Source organism: Chelonia mydas, chromosome 6 (assembly GCF_015237465.2).
Source record: "Chelonia mydas isolate rCheMyd1 chromosome 6, rCheMyd1.pri.v2, whole genome shotgun sequence".
NCBI classification, from domain to species: Eukaryota; Metazoa; Chordata; order Testudines; family Cheloniidae; genus Chelonia; species Chelonia mydas.
In genome coordinates, this window is record NC_051246.2 from 106,300,319 (window position 1) to 106,320,530 (window position 20,212).

Below are 20,212 nucleotides of genomic sequence, written 5' to 3' on the forward strand. Positions count from 1 at the left end.
TTCAGAGGTTTATTGTTCCTGGACAGGGAAAGAGAGGAATGCCACTTCAACCAAAGTTGAGGTCTTGGTCTCCCCGAAGCCAGGGGGCTTGCCCTTCCCTTCAGGCCTAAGGGTGTTAGGCTTTGCATGCACTAGTAGTCTTCTGGGAGTGGAATCTTTTTTTTTTTTTTTTTTTTTTGGGGGGGGGGAATCCCCTTAGCGGGCAATCCTCTTAGCGGGCAGTCATCCCCACGCCCCAGGTTTGAAGGATTGCCTATGCCTGACACAGTGAACCTGCTTCCCGCTGCCCTGGTAGGAGTAAGTGGGGGAAGCCAGTGGCAATGCGCTGGTGGCCCAGCGGGGCCAGGGAAGGCGCAATGTCCGCCCAAGGGCGGCAGTGGAGTGGAGCGGGGAAGGCCCGGAGAGCAGGCGCCGCCCGCAGCTAACCGCTGTGACAGGCTCAGCCAGGCGTGCACGGCCCCCGCTGCGGCCGGCGGCAGACCGGGCTCGTCCCCTGGGCAGGCGAGGGAGAGCCCGGGCAGGGCTGCGGGGCTTCGCCCGAGCAGTAGGCGGGGAGCAGGGAGGGGGAATCACATGACAGCACGGGCTGGCTCGGCGGCTGCTGTGCTGGGAGCTGCCGCTGCCCGAGCCGCTGCCCGCGCAGACCATGAGAGGAGGCTGCGGGGAGCCGGGCTGCTGTCGGGGCGCCGCGATCGCACTGAGCTGGAACTGCTAACGCGCCCGCGGCTGCTGCTGGGGGAGGACCAGCTCCCTCCTCCTCCTCCTCCTCCTCCTCCGCAGCGCCACAGGGACCTGCCGACCCCGGGCAGCAGCGGCAGCCTCTCCAGCAGCAGCACCGCCACCACCCGCAGCAGCACCATGGACCTTTCCTTCATGGCTGCACAGGTAAGTGGCCAGTCCCGCCAGAGGCACCGGATTTCAGTGCCTGGTTAACCCCCACCCCTCCCTTCCCCACTGGATCTGAGTCCCCTTCCTCCCCAGAAACTCCACCTCCCCCAGGGGCTGCCCGGCCGTAGCCTCCAGTCCGGGGAGCTTGGCAGGTGCGCGGGGGGACTGACACAGGAAGAGGCTGCTTTCTCCCCCCTGCCTCTGCCTGAGGCTCGGGGGTGGCCCGCGCCGGGCAGGGGCTGCGAGAGGGAGCGGGGCATGTGGATCAGAGCGGACGCATTGTGATAACTGATCTTCCCCCACTCCCTGCCCAGCAGGGAGGGTCCTTTTCCTAGTGACTCTGAAGCTCTGTTTAGAACAGAGCGAAAGACGAGCACTGACCCAAACAGCTGGCCGTAGAGGGAGTGTTTTGTATACAGTCAATCCTGCTGGGTTGTTTTTTTTTAAAGGGCACTTAATGATCATTTAAATTGTACATTGTCATTATTTGGCAAAGGGGAGAAGGGATTCTCCTGGTGCTCCCCGGGGAAAGAAAACCAGCAAGATTTCAATGCCAGCCAGCACCCTTTCACATAAATAAAAAATTGCATTGACTTGATCACATAAACTGTTAATCACCATCACTTTCATAACAATCATTAATAATACCCAGAACAGTCGCTTTATTTTCTCAAAGACCTTCCAGGAAATCAGTAGGCACCATATTAATAAGAGCTCCTATGCACAAATCAGCATACAGCACAACAGCTGTTTACACTGAACAGAGCTGCACTTCTGAAAATGGAGCTGCTGTTCTCCATAAGTAGTTTCACAGTTGCCTCTCTGCTGCTAGGTTTATATTCTTACAGGGGCACAACAGCAGCAACATTAGAAGCAAAATCTTATTTTTTAGTTGCCTATTGGTACTCAGCTGGCTGCCAGACCATTCGTTTATATTATGTTACGCTTCAAGTTTATGCCAGGTGATTTCATGTTAAATTGGATTATGTTGTATGAAGGGAGGAGCAAGCATGAAATTTTTCCAGTGCTAATGTCTGCTGGGTGCCTCCAAGGCTGAAATATGGTTGTATAAATTCAATGGCCATCTCCTTATGCAGCCCTGCTTTCTATTATATTTATTTTGTTTTCAAATTCGAGCGAGAACAGTATTTTTCCCACCAGGGCCAGAGATTATTTTATCCCCTGAAATATTAATGGGAGTACAGTGCACAATTTGTTTTTCTCTCTTTAAGTGTGTGTTTGTGCATGTCTGTGTGTTTATATATATTATTTTCTGATTCTGAAAACTGTTTCTGTATATGTCATGTGTATGCGCAAACATATGACAAGCTACCAAATAAGTTCTGTGGGGTAGTCCTATAAATATACAAGGAAATAAACATTCACTATGGGGAGAGCAACTCAATGGTTCCAGATATCCTCAAGGCCAAGAAATGTCTGTGACCTGGGTGGTGCTATCATGTTTTTTTTTTGTATTGTTTTGTTTTGAAGAGAGAAGCTGTATCTAAGATATGCTATGAAAACACAGGGTTTTATGTCAATAGGGCATCTTCAATAGACTGTACTTTTAGGATACTTTAAGGTCATTTCTGGTTGGTTTGTTTTTTGTTTGTTTGGTTTGGTTTTTACAGAGAGGTGGGTATGATCTGCAAAATTTGGAACTTTGCCAAAGGATTCAGCCCATCTCTCTTTAGAAATATACTAAGGGCCAAATTCTGGTCTCACTTTACATCAGTGTAATGGCCTGGACACTGCCTACAATTGCATTTTATGAGTGTAATGGAGAGCAAAATTTGGTCCCAAGTGTGCTGTATTTCATTAATGGGATGGTAGTGTTCTCTTGTATGCAGTCTTCTCCCTCTCCACAGCCTACTTCTTCTTGGTGTGGGTATCGAGCTATGTCTTCCTGAAGGAGGACTGACCCCGTTGCCCAAAAGTGAAGTAGCCTCTTGTATTTAGTGGGAATGTCCATAATAAGAATATTCTATAAGCAATGCCATACTGGGGAAAAAAATCAATGGCTTATCTAATCTGCTCTCGTTCCTTCAACAGAGTCCCGTTCTGGATTATTCAAAGGAAACTGTCATACATTCCAAGTGTCCCTGTTTAAGCGGGAATATACTTCTTTAGTTACAGAGTTTTCTATGGTCCCCATTACCATAGTCCCTGGGTACCTCAAAATCACTGATGCCTTTATCTGCATGACACCACTGTGAGGAAGAGAAATATTATCATCTCTATTTTACAGATGGGGAACCGAGGCAGAGGAAAATTAAGTGATTGACTGAAAGTCACAGAGAATGTCTGTGGCATAATCTGAAATAGAACCAACATCTCCTGAGGCCAAAAGCTGTGCCTTAAGACCATCTGCATTCCTTTCTTAGCACTATACTTGCTGTTTACAGTTCTCATTCTAAAAATCCTGTTTTCCCCATCTTCAGTATATTCAAAAAGCTGAAGAGCTGGGCCCTTATTTTCTCCACAAAAGTCCCCTATTAATAATTTTAATATGTACTAAATTAGGCAATAGGAGTGTGTGGGTGTGTTTCTTCCTGACCCTCCAACTTTTTCCGTGAAATATGAAGATGAATAGTCTCTTTAAGGTCCTACCTGGTGAAGTTTCAGAATCTATTCTTTATACGAATGTCTGAGTATTTTTAAAGTCAGTTATTTGTGGTGTTAATATCCTGCTGCAGTGAGTGCTAGAGAGAGAATGAGATCATCCCTCCATGGATCTTGTGTATATACAGATCTCCCTCTCTTGTGGTAAGGAGAGGTGGAAGGTCTGCTGCCTCCAGAATGCTATTTCCCTACATCTCTGCCTGGACCCTCTGAGGAGAGTTGCTGGTGTAGGGTCCACTCGGGGATAGGGTGGAGACTGGGCAAACTAGGGGAGGATTGAGTGGACCGAGGCAGGGACAAATGATTGGACTGTAGGAGGAAAAGGTTAAACAACCTGAAGCTGTATTATCTTTTCCACATGGTGCCCTCCCACCCCGTGGTCCCGGGAATTGCCATGGCCATAGGAGTCCCTGGGAGTGCAACTCCAAAGCCATGCTGCCAGGGGCCAGAGCCAGTGTAGAGGCAGAGTGCCCCTATGGACCTTCTGCGCTTTTCCCAGGAGCCAAATGAATTCCAAGGGATCTGCCCATTGGGGGAAATGAGGGAACTCCATGAGGAGATCCTTGTGCAGATTTCCCTCCATAAAAACCTGTCGCATAGGAGGGGATGATTTGAGGTTTTATGTGTATATTATGTAAATCCATGTTAAGGGTTGCTATGTTTAGTAGAGATGCCCAACTAGCCTTCACTAGACCTTTACCACAGCACCTCTTACTCTGTCTTCATTCTGAACAAAACAATCCTTTCCCAAGTGGAATTTCATACAGACAGACACACGTCTCTTATTTTTGTTGCCCTTCTTTTTCCGGCCTCCTTTTCCTGCTGTTTTTGTAATTCAAAGCCAAGATGTATGATCTGTTTGACATAACGGCATTATCCTAGGGGTTCCAATGCTCAGTGTTGTCGTCATGTCGCCTATTGTATTATGCAACTCTTCATCTTTCAAACTACCCCATGGCTTTCAATCTGCTCGGTGTGGCTGGAGCCATTTGTGTCCATAGCGTCTGTGGTGAGATGGTGCACTGAGCTGGCCCTGCTTGACAAGGCAGGTGAGGAGTTGGTGGTTAAAGGAGAGGATGTGTGAGGACAGGAGATGAGATGGGGGCAGGAGGAGATCCAGTAAGATTGTGTTTGCCATTTTACGGCATAAATGCCAGATGCATAAATATTATACCTGATTTTTATGACAAGGTAGGCAGTGCTTGTGAGCGAAGAGCATAGCTAGCCACAAAGGCAAGGGTTAAATCTTAACTGAATTTCCTTGCTCTTGTGAGTTCATCAGGCCATTAATATTCCTGTGAGAGAGGCTTTGTATATTGATCTTTAAGTAATGCATTCACACAATACGTCAGGGACAGGCAACTTTAAAGTAGCAGAGGACCACTAAAACCCTTTGTTTTTAGGCTACATATTGCATAACTCAGAAATGTTTGCTACATATAGTCTGTTGACCATAAAAATAACTATGTACTAACAGTGTAAAACTGAAGTGTTTTTAAATATAAAAGCCCCTTATAGCTCAACCTTTAATTAAATAAAAAAAAGTTTAAACAAATCTTTTATGAACCTTTTTTTTCAGTGTGCAGAAGAGCAGGGGATTAGGGGTTGTCCATTAATTATGTAACACATTAAGGGTGGATCCTTAATTTTCATGCTTGTTTTAGTGTTACAAGAGTGAGAGGAAGGTCTTGAAAAAAATCACTCGAAAAGGTGTTATATAATTTATGGAGAGCCCCTTAGTAAATGAAAATAACAAAAAATAACTATGAAAGATGTTTATGTCTTTGTTGCTTTCAGTCTGCCTCCTCTCTGCTTCCGATGTACGAGATATGTTGGCATGCAAGTGTTGAGCTATATTGTAGTATGTATATTTTACCTTTGCGTGCTCTGTGTTCACCTGGGAGCACATTTGTACTGTAAATAATCTTAGAAATAAAATTGGCTTCTCTTTATTTTACATAGAGATTCAGTCTTTCAAAATAACGGCCCAATTCTGTGAGGTGCTGAACACCCTCAGTGCCCAGTGGGAGCTGAGGGCATGCAGGACTGAGCCCTGAATTCTGACTACATATCAGAAGGCTGTGCTGGTTAAAAAACTGACCTAGTTTAGAGGGGAAGTGAAAGCAGCTATACAAATAAAAAACAAATAGAAGAAAGAGGAAATTGATAATAATGAATATAAATCATAAATTAGAAACTGTAGAAAATTGATAAGGGAAGCAAAAGAACACAAGGCGAACTCTATGGCCGGCAGAGTTAAGAATGATAAGGAGTTTTTAAAATATATTAGGAACAAAAACAACCATGACAGTGGTATTGGTCCATTACTAAATGGAAATGGTAAAATTATCAATAATAATGCAGAAAAGGCAGAAGTATTCAATAAATATTTCTGTTCTGTATTTGGGGGGAAACAGATTATATAGTCTCATCATATAGTGTTGATAACACTCTTTCCTAGTCTAGTATCTCTGGAGGATATTAAACAGAAGCTACTGAAGTTAAACATTTTTAAATCAGCAGGTCCAGATAGCTTGCATCTAAACGTTTTTAAAAGAGCTGGCTGAGGAGCTCACAGGACAGTTTAATGTTGATTTTTCAAAAAGTTTTGGAGCACTGGGCAAAGTAGAAAAGACTGAAAGAAGGTGACTGTTGTGCCAATTTGGGGTAAATGAGGTGACATGGGTAGGCCTGTCAACCTAAGATATTGAAGTGGCTGTTCTGGGACTTGATTAATACAAAATTAAAGATGGATAATGTTGTTAATGGAAATCAACATGGGTTTATAGAAAATAAATGTAATACAATCCAATGGCTGGAAGCTAAAGCTAGACAAATTCGGACTGCAAAAAAGGTATCAATTTTTGATTGTGAGGGAATTAACCCCAACAGTTGTGATGGATTCTCCATCACTGACAATTTCAAAATCAAGGTTAGATATTTTTTTCTAAAAGGTATTTTCTTGGAATTATTTTAGGGAAGTTCTCTGGCCTGTGTTGTATAGAAGATCCGACTAGATTACAATGGTCCCTTCTGGCCTTGGAATCTATCAATTATTTTGTCAGTGACCACAACCTGGTACCAGGCAAAGATGTGTTTTTTGGTTTTGTTTTGTTTTTGTTTTTAAAAGCTCTGTAATTAAACAACAAGTTTAAATTATGTTAAAAAAATTTGGAAAAAAAAGAATGGTTATATGGTCTTAAGTGTGATACATATCATTGCTATCGTACATGCCAATTGTATAACTAGGTCCAGTTAGTTATTTTTTAGGATTTACATTTGTAATATTCCCCTATCCCCACAATGTTTAAAGGATTTGAAAAGATAGGTGTAATTTTTGCTCCATAGTGAAAGAGAAAATTGCGGAATCCTCCTTTCCTTTTTTTGTATTTTTATTGCACTATGTGCTATGTAAACCACTACTATTTTCTGAACCCCATCAATGTCCTTTGCATTGTACCAAAAAAAGAGTACCTGGTAACGAAAAGACTAAGCCTTTTAAGACTCTAGAGAATGTGGTCAAGATTCTAAATGAAATGGAGTACTTGTGGCACCTTAGAGACTAACAGATTTATTTGACCATAAGCATCCGATGAAGTGAGCTGTAGCTCACGAAAGCTTATGCTCAAATAAAGTACTCCTTTTCTTTTTGTGAATACAGACTAACACGGCTGCTACTCTGATTCTAAATGAGTTCATCGGTACAAGTGTAACTTACAAAATTAAATTATCTTTGTGTTCTGCCTGGTTCAAAAGACTTTTTTGGTACAACTTCTGAGAATCCAAGGTCAAGTTAAAGTTAACTCTTAGGCCTGCAATTTGAGTTTGCTCAGATTAAGTACAAATTCTTCACGTTGCTAGAGTGAGTTTTCTAACCTTGAATTTATGCTAGGGCTAGGTACATCTTATATCTTGTCCTCCATAGACATTAAAGTGCACCTCAGCAGTGCACTGTGGAGGTTAAAGAAACACATTTAAAATAATATAGCAGATTCTGTTTTAATTGTTCCCATATTCTGTGTGGGAGTCATTCCATTGACTTTAATAGGCATGGATCAGGCCCTTTTCACAGGAATGTGTTCTTTATCTCCAGTGCAGCTTAGAGAAACCCCAGGGCTCTAAATTGTGCCATCTTGTTAATATACTCCATAGACTGTTACGGTAGCACAGAACAGCCAGATCATAGCTCCCCAATCAACTCTACCGCATCCTCTGCCAGAGGGTCCAGGAGGTGATGCCAGTGTAGAGCTATTATAAAGATCGTATGCTATTTGGAGAACTTCCAACAATGAGGTTATTCTGCAGGAGCCTTTTAAAACCTTTCTGGCCCCTTTACACTACTAGAGCAGTATACAGTGGTCCCAGCATAAGGAAGAATCTTGACAACTGATTCTAGATGGGTGTGTTGAAACCTGGATTCAATATCAGCTTAAAGAGTTAGATCTTGCAGACCTGCTTAGTACCTTGAGTAGATGTGTCTGATATTCAGGAATGCACTGATCACACTTGGGAACTTGTTCTTCGTTTGGCACAAGTTCAGGGAAATGTTCTGATCTTCAAAACAGTATATCATGTGGAAGAAAACAAATTAGAAAAGGAGATTTAAAGATGCATGAGTATCACACGTCAGCTTTTTAGACTTAAAAGCCAAATCCTCTTTGATCCTTAGTATACAACATTAATAATTCTACCTAAGTGGATGCAGACCTCCCCTTATATGAAAATATAATTATTTCAATACAAACTGGCATAAAACTTACAATATAGTAAGGCACCATAAATTCCTCTACCAGCTTTGCTGTTTTCCAAAAGTTAAAGTAATTTTTTTTTGCATCCTTTAATCAATACAGATCTAGAATGTCTTGACCCATAATAAATTGAATCAACCTATTTGGGAAACTAAAAGATCAGAGATGTGCCCAAGCTGCAAAATTCAGGTCCAGATCCAGGTTTCAAATTCTCAAAGTTCAGGGCATCTTTTAAGATCAGGGGTTTTGATATGGCCCATTATAGAGATATGGGCCACTTGTGAAACTTAGATACAGATCAAATTCCACCCCATACCCCCTCAACACATAAGTCGGTCGTGTTCAGATCCAGGACATTTGTTGGGGCCCATTACTCTACAAAAGGCTATCTGCTGCTAGAGGCTCCGGTGTGAATAATCTTTGGTGTGGCCTGTCTGGGATTCGATGCCATATGCGATTGGCAGAATCTTAAAGGAAATATCTCTAGCTACAGAAACGGTGGAGACCAAGACAGCATCTCCAAATCTCATGTTGCTTCTCAGGTAGCAGAATCATTGTGCCAAAAAAGTTTTTGAACTTCATTCTGCAGAGATTTGGTTTGTTTTGTGAAATTCTTACACTGCGCATTGGAAGAGGCTGCTTTGTCCTAGCATTATGGGCTTGATCCTGGGCGATGCTGAGAACTCTTGACTCCTTTCCAGCAACGTGTGCTGTCCTTAATATCTATGAATGGTCCCACTGACACCAGTGGGGGCATTCATCTGCTTAAAGTGAAGCACATGCTAAAGAACTTTGCTCAGCACTTTAGGGGATCAAGACCAATCAGAGTGGGAGAATGGGAATACAATTATAGAAGTACGTTATCTCATGCTCCAGAAGTATCCCAAACAAAGCTGGTGTTTTGGAAAGAATCATTTTAAAGAGATTAATGTCAGCAATTGTCTATTTCTCTCTCCTGTAAAAAAAAAAAATCAGTGATAAATATTCCATTGGAAATTACTATATGCAGTGGAGTTGTAGCTGTGTTGGTCCCAGGGTATTAGAGAGACAAGGTGGGTGAGGCTATATCTTTTACTCAACCAACTTCTGTTGGTGAGAGAGACAAGCTTTCAGGCTTACATAGATCTGAAGAAGAGCTCTTTTATGTCTCTCACCAACAGAAGTTGGTCCAAAGAGAGAGATTACCTTACCCACATTGTCTCATTGGAAATTACTAAAACTTTTAGGGAAAGAAAGGCAGGTGGGTAGGAGTGTGTGTCTGTGTGTGTATGCACCTTTTTGTGAACACCTGGGTTTCACATTCATTAGTTTGTGTTTTGTGGGGGTTTTTGTACATGTGCATGGATACACAGTTTGCAGAGAACAATGCCCCTCTTTGCTGTCAGTTTTATGTGTCAATTAGCTAATAACTGAATTTTATGAAGTATTACAATTATGATTTTATTTCTGTCTGTTATGAACCACCACATCCCCAGTCACTACATTCTGAATCTTTGACAATTAGTATCTGAGTCTTTTTTAAAATTTCCTGCTAGTGCAAAGATAAAGTGGATAAAAATATTTGGAAACAGACATTGGTATTATCCATAAACACACCTTTTTGGGGTTTTGGGTTTTGTTTTTTTTTTAAAGGATTATTTCCCAGCTTTCTTATGGCAGGAGCTCTGCTGGGGCCCATTGTAAAGAGGAAATTCCAAGAGGTGGAAGCGTGAAGAGGAACCAAGATTGAAGAAGCACCGCATGCTGATTGAATATAGTGTTTGTTCTTATGTGTATATTTTGCCCTGCCGTAAGAGCCCAGTACTGCAGTGTCCTGGGCGCTCTTAAAAGGGCTGAGCACTGTCAACTCCTTTGAAATCAATGTGAAGTGAATTCTTGGAGTACTCCCTCCATTCTTATATTACTGGATTCTAAGTGTATATAAGCAGAGTTGCAGTCTGAATTCTTTAGAAAATTTAGCCCTGAGTTTTATACAAATCCCTTTTTAATGGACATAGACTGAATCTCACAATGCAGGAATAAAGTGCAAACAGCAAAGCGTGCTAAATTAGATAGACACTGTATGAAGAATGAATAAATTGACCAACTTTACTGACAAGTAACATTCTTTGTGAGTTAGAAGGTTACCATTAGTTGTTTTAATTATAATAATCATTACCGTTGTTACAGGGGGGGTTTATGGACCGTGTGGCAGGGCCGGCTTGCTCCTGTCCCTGCTCAATTCCACAAACAGCTGAGAGACCTTTATGCCGGTAAAACACCCAGTGCAGTTTATTTACAATGCTGGCTCCCGTTACCCTTGTATACTATACAGCCTTACACCTAGGGAGCCCCCAGCTTAATTAGCCTTTTAGTTCTCCTCAGCCCATCAATTAGGCCCAGCTCTTCTTAATGAGGTCTGCTCTGGAGAAAGTACGGCAGTTAGAACTGCAGTGACCAGAGTGCTGGCGTAGCTGCTGTTGCTCAGTACTCTGTCGCAGGCTGATACACTTTCTTGAGAATTTTGTATGGCTGCTATAGATATTGGACAAGATTCTGTGGCCAGTGTATGGTCTCTTTGCATCACTTCTCCACCACAGCATTCCTCCTAAGGCCTCTCTGTGAGTGGGAGAAACTGCCTGGCAGAAGCTTTCAGTTGTGTTGGAGATGCGGTTGAGAATTAGGGAGTCAGTTCTGGCTCTTGATGCACCTGTTCCAATTCCTGTGCCAGACAACACTCAGCATAGAAGAGTTTAGCCCAATGACACAATTTTATTTTTTTTTAAAGCAAACTATTTCCCCGCCCCACTCAGAAAACCCAAAAACAAACCAAAACTTGGAATGAGACTTAGAGCTACAAAATGAGAATCCATTCTACTGCTTGTTTGAACATTATCAAATCATAGCGTCACGTAAAAACCCAATTTGGATCCTTCAGATGAAAGGCGCAGTAATGTAGAAAGTGGAAAATTAGAATGGCAGCAGAAGTAAATTTAGCATTGACCAACTTTGTTAGCATGCTCAGTGTACCTGCAAGGACTTTCATGGCAGAAAATCCCTTCAGTGAATGTTTCTAAGAATCCTCCATCTATCCTTCAGAGCTGGTGTAACCCACACACCTTCTGGGTGTGGTGTTCTGTCCCATGTAGTGGCACCAAGACCGCTTAGAGAGAGATAAAATGAGTCTGCTCTTCAGCCTTAGCTAACAGCCAGTTGGCTTTAAGCTCATACGGAAGACTGGAGGCTCATGCACTAAACTCCAGAGGTCCCTGGTTTGATCCCGCCTGCTAACGACCGGGGTCTGTCAGCGTTACAAGTAGGGGCTTGTCTGGGATTTCAACTGGGAAGTCTCTGGACGTGCTTCCTCAGCTAGGGGAAGTATGTAACCCACATACCTTCTGGGTGTGGTGTTCTATCTCCTCTAGTGGCACTGAGACCACTTAGAGAGATTAATGAGTCTCAGCCAGTTGGCTTTTAGCTCATGCAGTAGAGGCTCATGCACTAAACTCCAGAGGCCCCAGGTTCAATCCTGCCCACTGACAACCGGGGGTCTGTCAACATTACACTGGGACTAGGCATAAGCAGACTAAGCAATTGCTTAGGGCAGTGTTTCTCAACCAGGGATAACGTACCACTAGGGGTACGCAGAGGCCTTCCAGGGATACATAAACCCATCTAGATAGTTATCTAATTTTACAATAGGCTACATAAAAAGCCCTAGCAAAGTCAGTACAAACTAAAATGGCATATAGACAATGACTTGTTTATACTGATCTATATACTATACACTGAAATGTAAGTACAATACCTATATTCCAATTGATTTATTTTATAATTATATGGCAAAAATGAGAAAAACTGAAAAATTGCTTAGTAATATGCTGTGCCACTTTTGTGTGTTTATGTCTGATTTTTGTAAGCAAGTATGCTTACAAAGTGAGGTGAAAGTTGGGGGTATGCAAGACAAATCAGACTCCTGAAAGGGGTACAGTAGTCTGGAACGGTTGAGAGCCACTGGCTTAGTGCCTCAAGCAGCTCAAGGGGCCCCCTATTAATTATGATGTGTTTTGGGGGGCAAAAATATTCCTACTTAGGACTCTGAATGGGCTAGTGCCGGCTCAGCTATGATTTCACATAGTCCCTTGCCTAGGTGAGTGTTATAATATAAAAAGAACCTGCTAAATCAGAGGTCCCCAAATTGTGGGGCATGCCCCTAGGTGGCACAGAGGAAAGTTCAGGGAGGGCGTGGCTAGGCCAGCCCCCATGGGGCGCGGGGAGGGAACACCACACAGCTCTGCTCCTGGTCCCAGCCATGGCTGCTGGCTCTGTGCCTCGAGCTCTGCTCCCTGCCCACGCCCGGAGCCCGGCTGCCAGCCCTATGCTCAGGGCTCTGCTCCTGGCCCCTCTTCTAGGGTCCTGGCTGTCAGCCCCATGCCCGGTGCCCCGGCTGCTGGCCCGGTGCCCCGGCTGCTGGCCTCGGGCTGAGGCTCTGCTCCTAGCTGCGGCCCCAACCTCAACCCCCTTACCCTGGTCCGTGTCCCCCTCTCCCAGAGCTGGCCCTGGCTCCTGGGGTGGGGGTGGGGAAACAGATAAGGTAAGGGGTGAACACGAGATAAAGTGTTTGGGGAGCACTGCCCTAAATGGCTTACACGGGCCATCATGTAAAATGGGTGCCCTAAAATAGAAATGGTAAATCAGTGTTGCTCTTAATAAAAAAGTGCTTTCAACAGACGAGCGCTGTCATCTCACTGGAGGTCCACCCAGAGCAGCAGTAAATCGGAAACATTTGTGCCATCCGCTAAGGGCCTGATTCTCCTCTCAGGGCTAAATTAGGACTAATTCCATCGACATCAGTGGAGTAACACCAGTGTGAAACCAGTATAAGTGAAAGGAGAATCTGCCCTGCATATTGTTCATGCCAGAAGCACAAATAGCTTTATTATCTGGGGTGTCTGTAATTCCCATTGTAGGGCCAGGGGCCAGATGCACTCAAGGGTGCATTTTGAAAAATTAAGTGATGCACAAACCTTGCACTGCCCTCACCTGCGGAAGAGCAAATTTAACCTACAAATGGTTAATGCCCTTTCCCTCCAACCCCAGCACATGGCCTGAAGATGTCTAGTGCTGAATGCTTGGAGAATGTCCTCTCCACAGCTCTGGGGGAAAACCAGGAGCAGAGGAAAACATTCCCCATTGTGATACCTCTCTGCCTGCAAATGTTCTGACATGAGTCTCTGGGTGCATGGCAGCCAGAATTTGGTTTATTACTTGCAGCTACTGTACGCCCACACATACAGGCTCACACCCACGTGCAGCTCCTTTTATGTATGTCTCCCAGCAAAGCAAGTTTGAAACCACAATTATTCCTGTTCCTCGACTGAACCTCTTGTCGCTCCCATTCAGTGTTGAATTCTGCACTCGTATTAGCTGTCAGGCCCCGAACCTGCCAAGAACGAGCTAACTAGAAAAAATTAGTATTCCAGTCACTTCAACTGAGCTGGAAGCCTATTAGGAACAGACGTTGGGAGGCAGAGGCAGACCAAGTGCCAGTTCTTTTGTTATATGACAAGCTGAGTCCTCTCTGTTGAATGATCAAATAGTACATTTTTGACACCAAAACTGGCTTTTTTGCTGCTACTGCTGCTGTTCTGCTTATTTTTGAGAAGTGGTTATAATGTTATAAAAAGGGGAAACATCTCCGAAATGATGTTTAGCTTTTTAAACAATAATACTTGCAACATTATTTATCCTCTGCCAAACCCACCAGTCAAGCATCAGTAAGGCACATGCTCCCCTGCTGGGCATCAGGGTTTGGGCTGCAGGAACTTGGAGCTGGCAGGAGCTGGTCACACTGTAGAAGCAGCATATTCAGTCCCTCGGGAGGAGGAAGAATCTAAGAGAAAACTAAAGCCACCCCTCTGGAGGACGCTGCAGCATGCACATGCTTGGAGCGGAGAGGAGTAACGGGAGAATAAGGCAGATCAAAAAGAGTCTCCCCAAATAAAAGGGTTTCCAAGACAGAGCATCTGATGCTGAAGACTCAGAGGGGCTGTCATAAATATAAAGGGAAAGGTAAACCCCTTTAAAATCCCTCCTGGCCAGAGGAAAAATCCTCTCACTGTAAAGGGTTAAGAAGCTAAAGGTAACCTCGCTGGCACCTGACCAAAATGACCAATAAGGAGACAAGATACTTTCAAAAGCTGGGAGGAGGGAGGGAAACAAAGGCTCTGTGTCTGTCTGTATGCTGCTTTTGCCGGGGATAGCACAGGAATGGAGTCTTAGAACTTTTAGTAAGTAATCTAGCTAGGTATGCGTTAGATTATGATTTCTTTAAATGGCTGAGAAAAGAATTGTGCTGAATAGAATGACTATTTCTGTCTGTGTGTCTTTTTTGTAACTTAAGGTTTTGCCTAGAGGGATTCTCTATGTTTTGAATCTAATTACCCTGTAAGGTATCTACCATCCTGATTTTACAGAGGTGATTTCTTTACTTCTATTTACTTCTATTTCTATTAACAGTCTTCTTGTAAGAAAACTGAATGCTTTTTCATTGTTCTCAGATCCAAGGGTTTGGGTCTGTGGTCACCTGTGCAAATTGGTGAGGATTTTTACCAAACCTTTCCCAGGAAGTGGGGTGCAAGGGTTGGGAGGATTTTGGGGGGAAAGACGTGTCCAAACTACGTTTCCCAGTAAACCCAGTTAGAGTTTGGTGGTGGCAGTGGTTATTCCAAGGACAAAGGATAAAATTAATTTGTACCTTGGGGAAGTTTTAACCTAAGCTGGTAAAAGTAAGCTTAGGAGGTTTTCATGCAGGTCCCCACATCTGTACCCTAGAGTTCAGAGTTGGGGAGGAACCTTGACAGGGGCTGATTCTCTGCAGCTGATCTGTGGCTCCAATTGAGTGAGATACTTAAGCATGTGCCTGACTTTGAGCTTGTGAGCAATCCCATGGACTTCTCTTGTGATTAAAGTGAGGCACGTGCTTAAGTGCCTTGCTGATTTGGGGTCCCTGGCTCACAACTTTGGGGCTACATGTCATTGCTGTTCTTCAAGGGGATGTAGGATATCTGGACACTCGGACCAGAGAGAGAAAGGTCATTTTCCAGAGCCAGGCCTCCATTATCACACCGTTAGCATTTGCGAGGCCTGTCCCATGACCTTCCTTTCTACCCCTGTGTCTTCAGATTTTGTGTGAAAATTTTCTTTGAGAATGGAGTCCCACAGATCTGCCTGGTGCTTCTTGGACTTTCCACTCTCATTTCCTAACTCAGCTTTTGTGCTCTAGTGCAGGGATTCTCAACCTTTTTCTCTCTGAGGCCCCCTCCTCCTCCCCCCACCAACATGCTATAAAAGCTCCACGGCCCACCTGTGCCACAATGACTGGTTTTCTACATATGAAGGCCAGGGCTGGTGATAGGGGGTAGCAAGCAGGACAACTTCCTGGGGTCCTATGCCACAGGGGTCCCTGTGAAACTACATTGCTCAGACTTCAGCTTCAGCCAGGATGCCGGGGCTCAGGGCCCTGGGCTTCAGCCCTGTGTGGTGGGGCTTCGGCTTTCTGCTCTGGGCCCCAGCGAATCTAATGCTGGCCCTGCTTGGTGGCCCCTCTGAAACCTGCTCTAGGGAACCCCAGACTCCTGTTTGAGAACCACTGGTCTAGTGCCATGGTTCCCAAACTTGTTCCGCCACTTGTGCGGGGAAAGCCCCTGGCGGGCCGGGCCGGTTTGTTTACCTGCCGCGTCCGCAGGTTCGGCCGATCGCGGCTCCCAGTGGCCGCGGTTCGTTGCTCCAGGCCAATGGGAGCTGCTGGAAGCGGCGCGGGCTGAGGGGCGTCCTGGCCGCCACTTCCAGCAGCTCCCATTGGCCTGGAGCAGCGAACCACGGCCACTGGGAGCCGCGATCGGCCGAACCTGCGGACGCGGCAGGTAAACAAACCGGCCTGGCCCGCCAGGGGCTTTCCCTGAACAAGCGGCGGAACAAGTTTGGGAACCACTGGTCTAGTGCATGCAACAAACTAAAGCCCCGATCTTCAAAGTCTTACATTCATACCCATGCTTGGGTCTTTGTAAGATTTGGTCCAAAAGGTGAAATTCATTCTTGTGGAGAGGGCCACTATAAAACAGGGATTAAGTGGGTGTGCTGGCCCACTGCTAAAAGGGACCCCAAAACTTGCAAATGTCTGCTCTATTGCAACTACCATGATCGTCTGTAGCCAGTTCTCTCATGTTTTAGCACAGCCCTTTTGAAAGGACTAAAAAGAGCTATCGCTTTGTGGCAGAGCTGCAAAGTTCAGGTTGGCCAAGGTGACTAGTAGTACAGATTAGGAGGGCATCATTATTGGCCTATGGGACTCAGAGCCAACAGACATGAATTCGTGTCGTGATAGTGACACTGGTTCATCGTGTGAACTTGGGCAAATAATTTCATCTCCCCGTGCCTCAATTTCCCCATCTGCAAAATAGGGGTAATAAACACTACCTTGCAAAGCACTTTGGATTAAATATGCTGTATTTTATTATTTAAGTGGAGGATTTTTATAATATTTTTACATAGTTTTCCCATATGAATGTAGTGCTTGTGAAATGTGCTGGATTAGCAGCCCTGCAGACTGAACTCCTGTGTTCCCTGAATACATAGAATACAGGCAGCAGCAGCATAAGCTTTCCCATGCTGCTCTGTACCAGTGTGCCTGTGACTTTTACAGGAGAAAAGGTACTTCTGGCTTTATGTTCATTCTTCTCTGCCGAGTCTCACAACCAGAGTGCCACTTAGCGTCAGTTGTGATATAGAATCTAATGCACCTGGCATGAAAAAACCACACTAATTTCATAGAGGTCGTCAAAATATCGGAGGGTAAAATCTTGTGGTCACTCTCAATCTGGGCTGATTGATTCAGCAACTCAGATCTGAACGGCTCTGAATCCCATTTTCAGTACATGGCGCCACCCAGTCAATTGGAGAAAAACATTTAAAACATAAAAATAAAACAATTGAGGGGAAGGGAGTGAGTTCAGATGCCTCCTTTTTTCCTGTTCACCTGTCCTCAAATTTTCTCCCTTTTCTCCATTGTGGGTGGACGTTATCAACATAAAAATGCTTGTTATTTGTCATGTCCTAACTTTAAAGAGCATCGTTTGGTATTACTGGCAGCCCCTTCTGTGCTAGTCTTTGCCAAATGTGCAACCTTTTCACAATTCTAGACCTCACACCACTTGACCAGGCATGCTGTGAAAATGGACAGATGGCTACGTCAGTGAAATCCTGAACAGATTCACTGACAAAGTGCGACAGTTGGTTTATTCTCCTGGTGTGTTCTTTGGCACTCAACATGTAGATGGGATCGAAAGAGCAGAAAATCAAAGGTTTTTTTCTTCCGGATGCCTTGCGTTCCTGTGTAGCTTTGCAAGTCATTATCCATGTAATGTCATGGAGAATGAACAGAACTGGGTCCTCTTTGGAAACTTCTTTTACAACTGTGCTTTACGCTTTCCATGTGGCCCTCATCTTTACCCAAGCATCCCTGACTTAGCGTGCAGAGAGGATTTAGAATAGAATACACTTTGTTTTGATAGTATCTTCCTTACTCAGCATGAAGAGGTATGATGTATTCTTAACAAAATTTGAAATGCAAGTATTTTTCAAATGTTGTGAATACATAATTAGTCCCATTTCCATAACATTTGCCCAGTGATATCTGTTCCCTGGAATATAGATCAGCCATAAAAAGAGGATTTAGTGATCTGCCAGCAAAAGGTAATATGCTAAAGAAGCTGCCATTGAGGGCCCCAATTCAACAAACCATTTCTGTTCAGCAAACCAAAAGGAATAGGGGTGAGGAGAACATGGGAAATGGAAGAAAGGCAATGGCCAAATTCTGCCATTTGAAAGCTGGACCTGTCATCCGTGTGTGTGTGTGGAGAGAGAGAGATCTGTCCCTCTCTTTCTCTCTATTATGTTATATACTCAGTGTAATAATACATCAGTGCATCCTCTCAGGAATGATAAGAGCTGGATGTGCCTTTCATGATAAAATGGGACTGATTACTGTCTGCCTTATTGGGTATACAATATAGAATGGTTTGAATTGATTTTGAGTACGTTGGCCATTTCTGAATGCCAGCTCATTATTTCCAGCAGTGTTGGATTAGGAAACTGCATCTAGGTTATAAAATTTGAATTCAGTGCTAGAGGAGAGGCTATGGATTTATCGAGGTCTCCTGTGAAATGAAATCAGTCCTGTCATGCTGCTTAACCCGTGTTATTTAAGAAATATAATAAAATAAAAACAATGCAAAATTATATAAATAAAGTATGGTTAATATATTAAGAAACTGTATCAGTGAATAAACAGCAATCCTGCTTTCTCAGGTCAGACAAAGTGATTTAATTAAATATTTCTTCCCTCTCTAATTTCCATTTTAATAGTGATACTGTTCTGCATATTGCTCTTGCACAACAAATGTCACATGAAGGAACCACACTTAAAGCCTAAGTAACTATATTTACTAAACATATATAGCATGCGCGGCCTAGCTACATGTATACACTGCTGCTCTCTCAGAGCTCTGGTGGCTTCTAAAACAGAAGATGGTTGGGGCCATTGGGGGGCTCACGCACTATTTAAAAGGATATTACGCAATTCCTATATGCTACAGATGCTTGCCATTTTTAGGCCCTGATTTAACTTAAGTTATGTGCTTAAGTCCCATGGACTTCAAGCCACTTTCCAGAGGAAGGCAAGTATCATTTACAGACAGGGCACCTGAGGCACAGAAGGGTGATGTGACTCACTTAAAATGTCAAGGAGTAAATTAGTAACATAATCAGGCCTGGCTGACTCCCAGTTTGGTGCTCTGTCCAGTGGAACACACTACTTGTCCTGTAGATCAAGTTGAGATTAGTCCTACATGGGGGCAGGAAGGTTTCTCCTACTTCTTGTGTCATGCACAGAGAGCCAGCTGGACTGGCGTGGTGATGTGCACATGTGTCCTATTCCACTGTTCACTCCTCTCCCCATGCATGAGGAATTTATACTACTGCATATGCCCGCCCCAGCCCCATCCAGTATAACCAGTATCTCAAAGCCAACTTCTGTCTGTCTGATTCTCTTTGAACTTGATGAAGTCTAATCTCCTTCCCCATCTTAAGCAAGTCTTGCCCTTCCATGCTGCACTCACCACAATCAAACTCATACACAATCCATTATTAGGGCCCCCTTTCATTCGAGGTGACCTCAGTAAGTATCATCGCTGTGCTGTGACAGCAAAAGCAATCTTTTCAGGCCCAATCTTGCAAGCTCTCTGAGGGCAAGTCTTTCAGTAAAGCCAGGGCAGGCTGGCAGGATCAGGCTCTACATTTACACATCCCAGGAACTAGGTGAAATCTCAGTGATTGTTGATTTGTTCAGAGGTAACAAATGCAGGACTGGGGGAGGAGAACCCACTTTCAGTTTATGTAGGGCTACTTATTGAGGGTTATCCCACGTTCAGCTCAGTTATGGTAGCTGCAAGTTCCTGACCTTCTCTCAAAGAAGTAACAAGATGGTGACAAAAGAGATAATACTCCAACTGTCTGTCATATTTAGACCTTGTTGTTCCACATCAGCCAGCATGCAGCTATTTCTGGCACAGAAAGTTCTAAAAACACAGGAGTAAATGGATTCAGTATTCACTCAGTAGAATGAAAATATTTTTCTAATTATTTTTAAAGTAGACCATTAAAAAACTAAATCACAAGTAAAAATGTAATATCCCTGCTAGTTGCTAAGACAATATTGACAACATGCCGAATAATTGAATTCTTCTACTTCCTATACTAATTTAGTAGGAGATCCAAGCATTTAATGCCAGATCCTTAGCTGATTTAAGTTGGCAAAGCTCCATTGATTAAATTTATACCAGCTGAGGATCTGGCCCTTAAAGTAAAGATTTTATTCCTGGATTCAGTGGGTATGTTATCTCAGGCTTACCAAATCT

At 43.8% G+C, this 20,212-nt stretch overlaps 1 protein-coding gene across 2 annotated transcripts in view; it reads left to right on the forward strand.

Annotated features, from left to right (window-relative positions):
• The first annotated feature begins 405 nt into the window (after positions 1-405).
• C6H14orf132 (chromosome 6 C14orf132 homolog) overlaps positions 406-20,212 on the forward strand; it is an 86,095-nt gene continuing 66,288 nt past the window's right edge. Inside the window, exon 1 of one of the 2 annotated variants that reach the window (XM_043549156.1) lies at positions 406-885. In XM_043549156.1, the coding sequence (XP_043405091.1) occupies positions 574-885 (312 nt within the window). In that variant the 5' untranslated portion in view covers positions 406-573. The remainder of the gene's footprint in view (positions 886-20,212) is intronic. The other variant, XM_037900912.2, reaches the window with a different exon arrangement.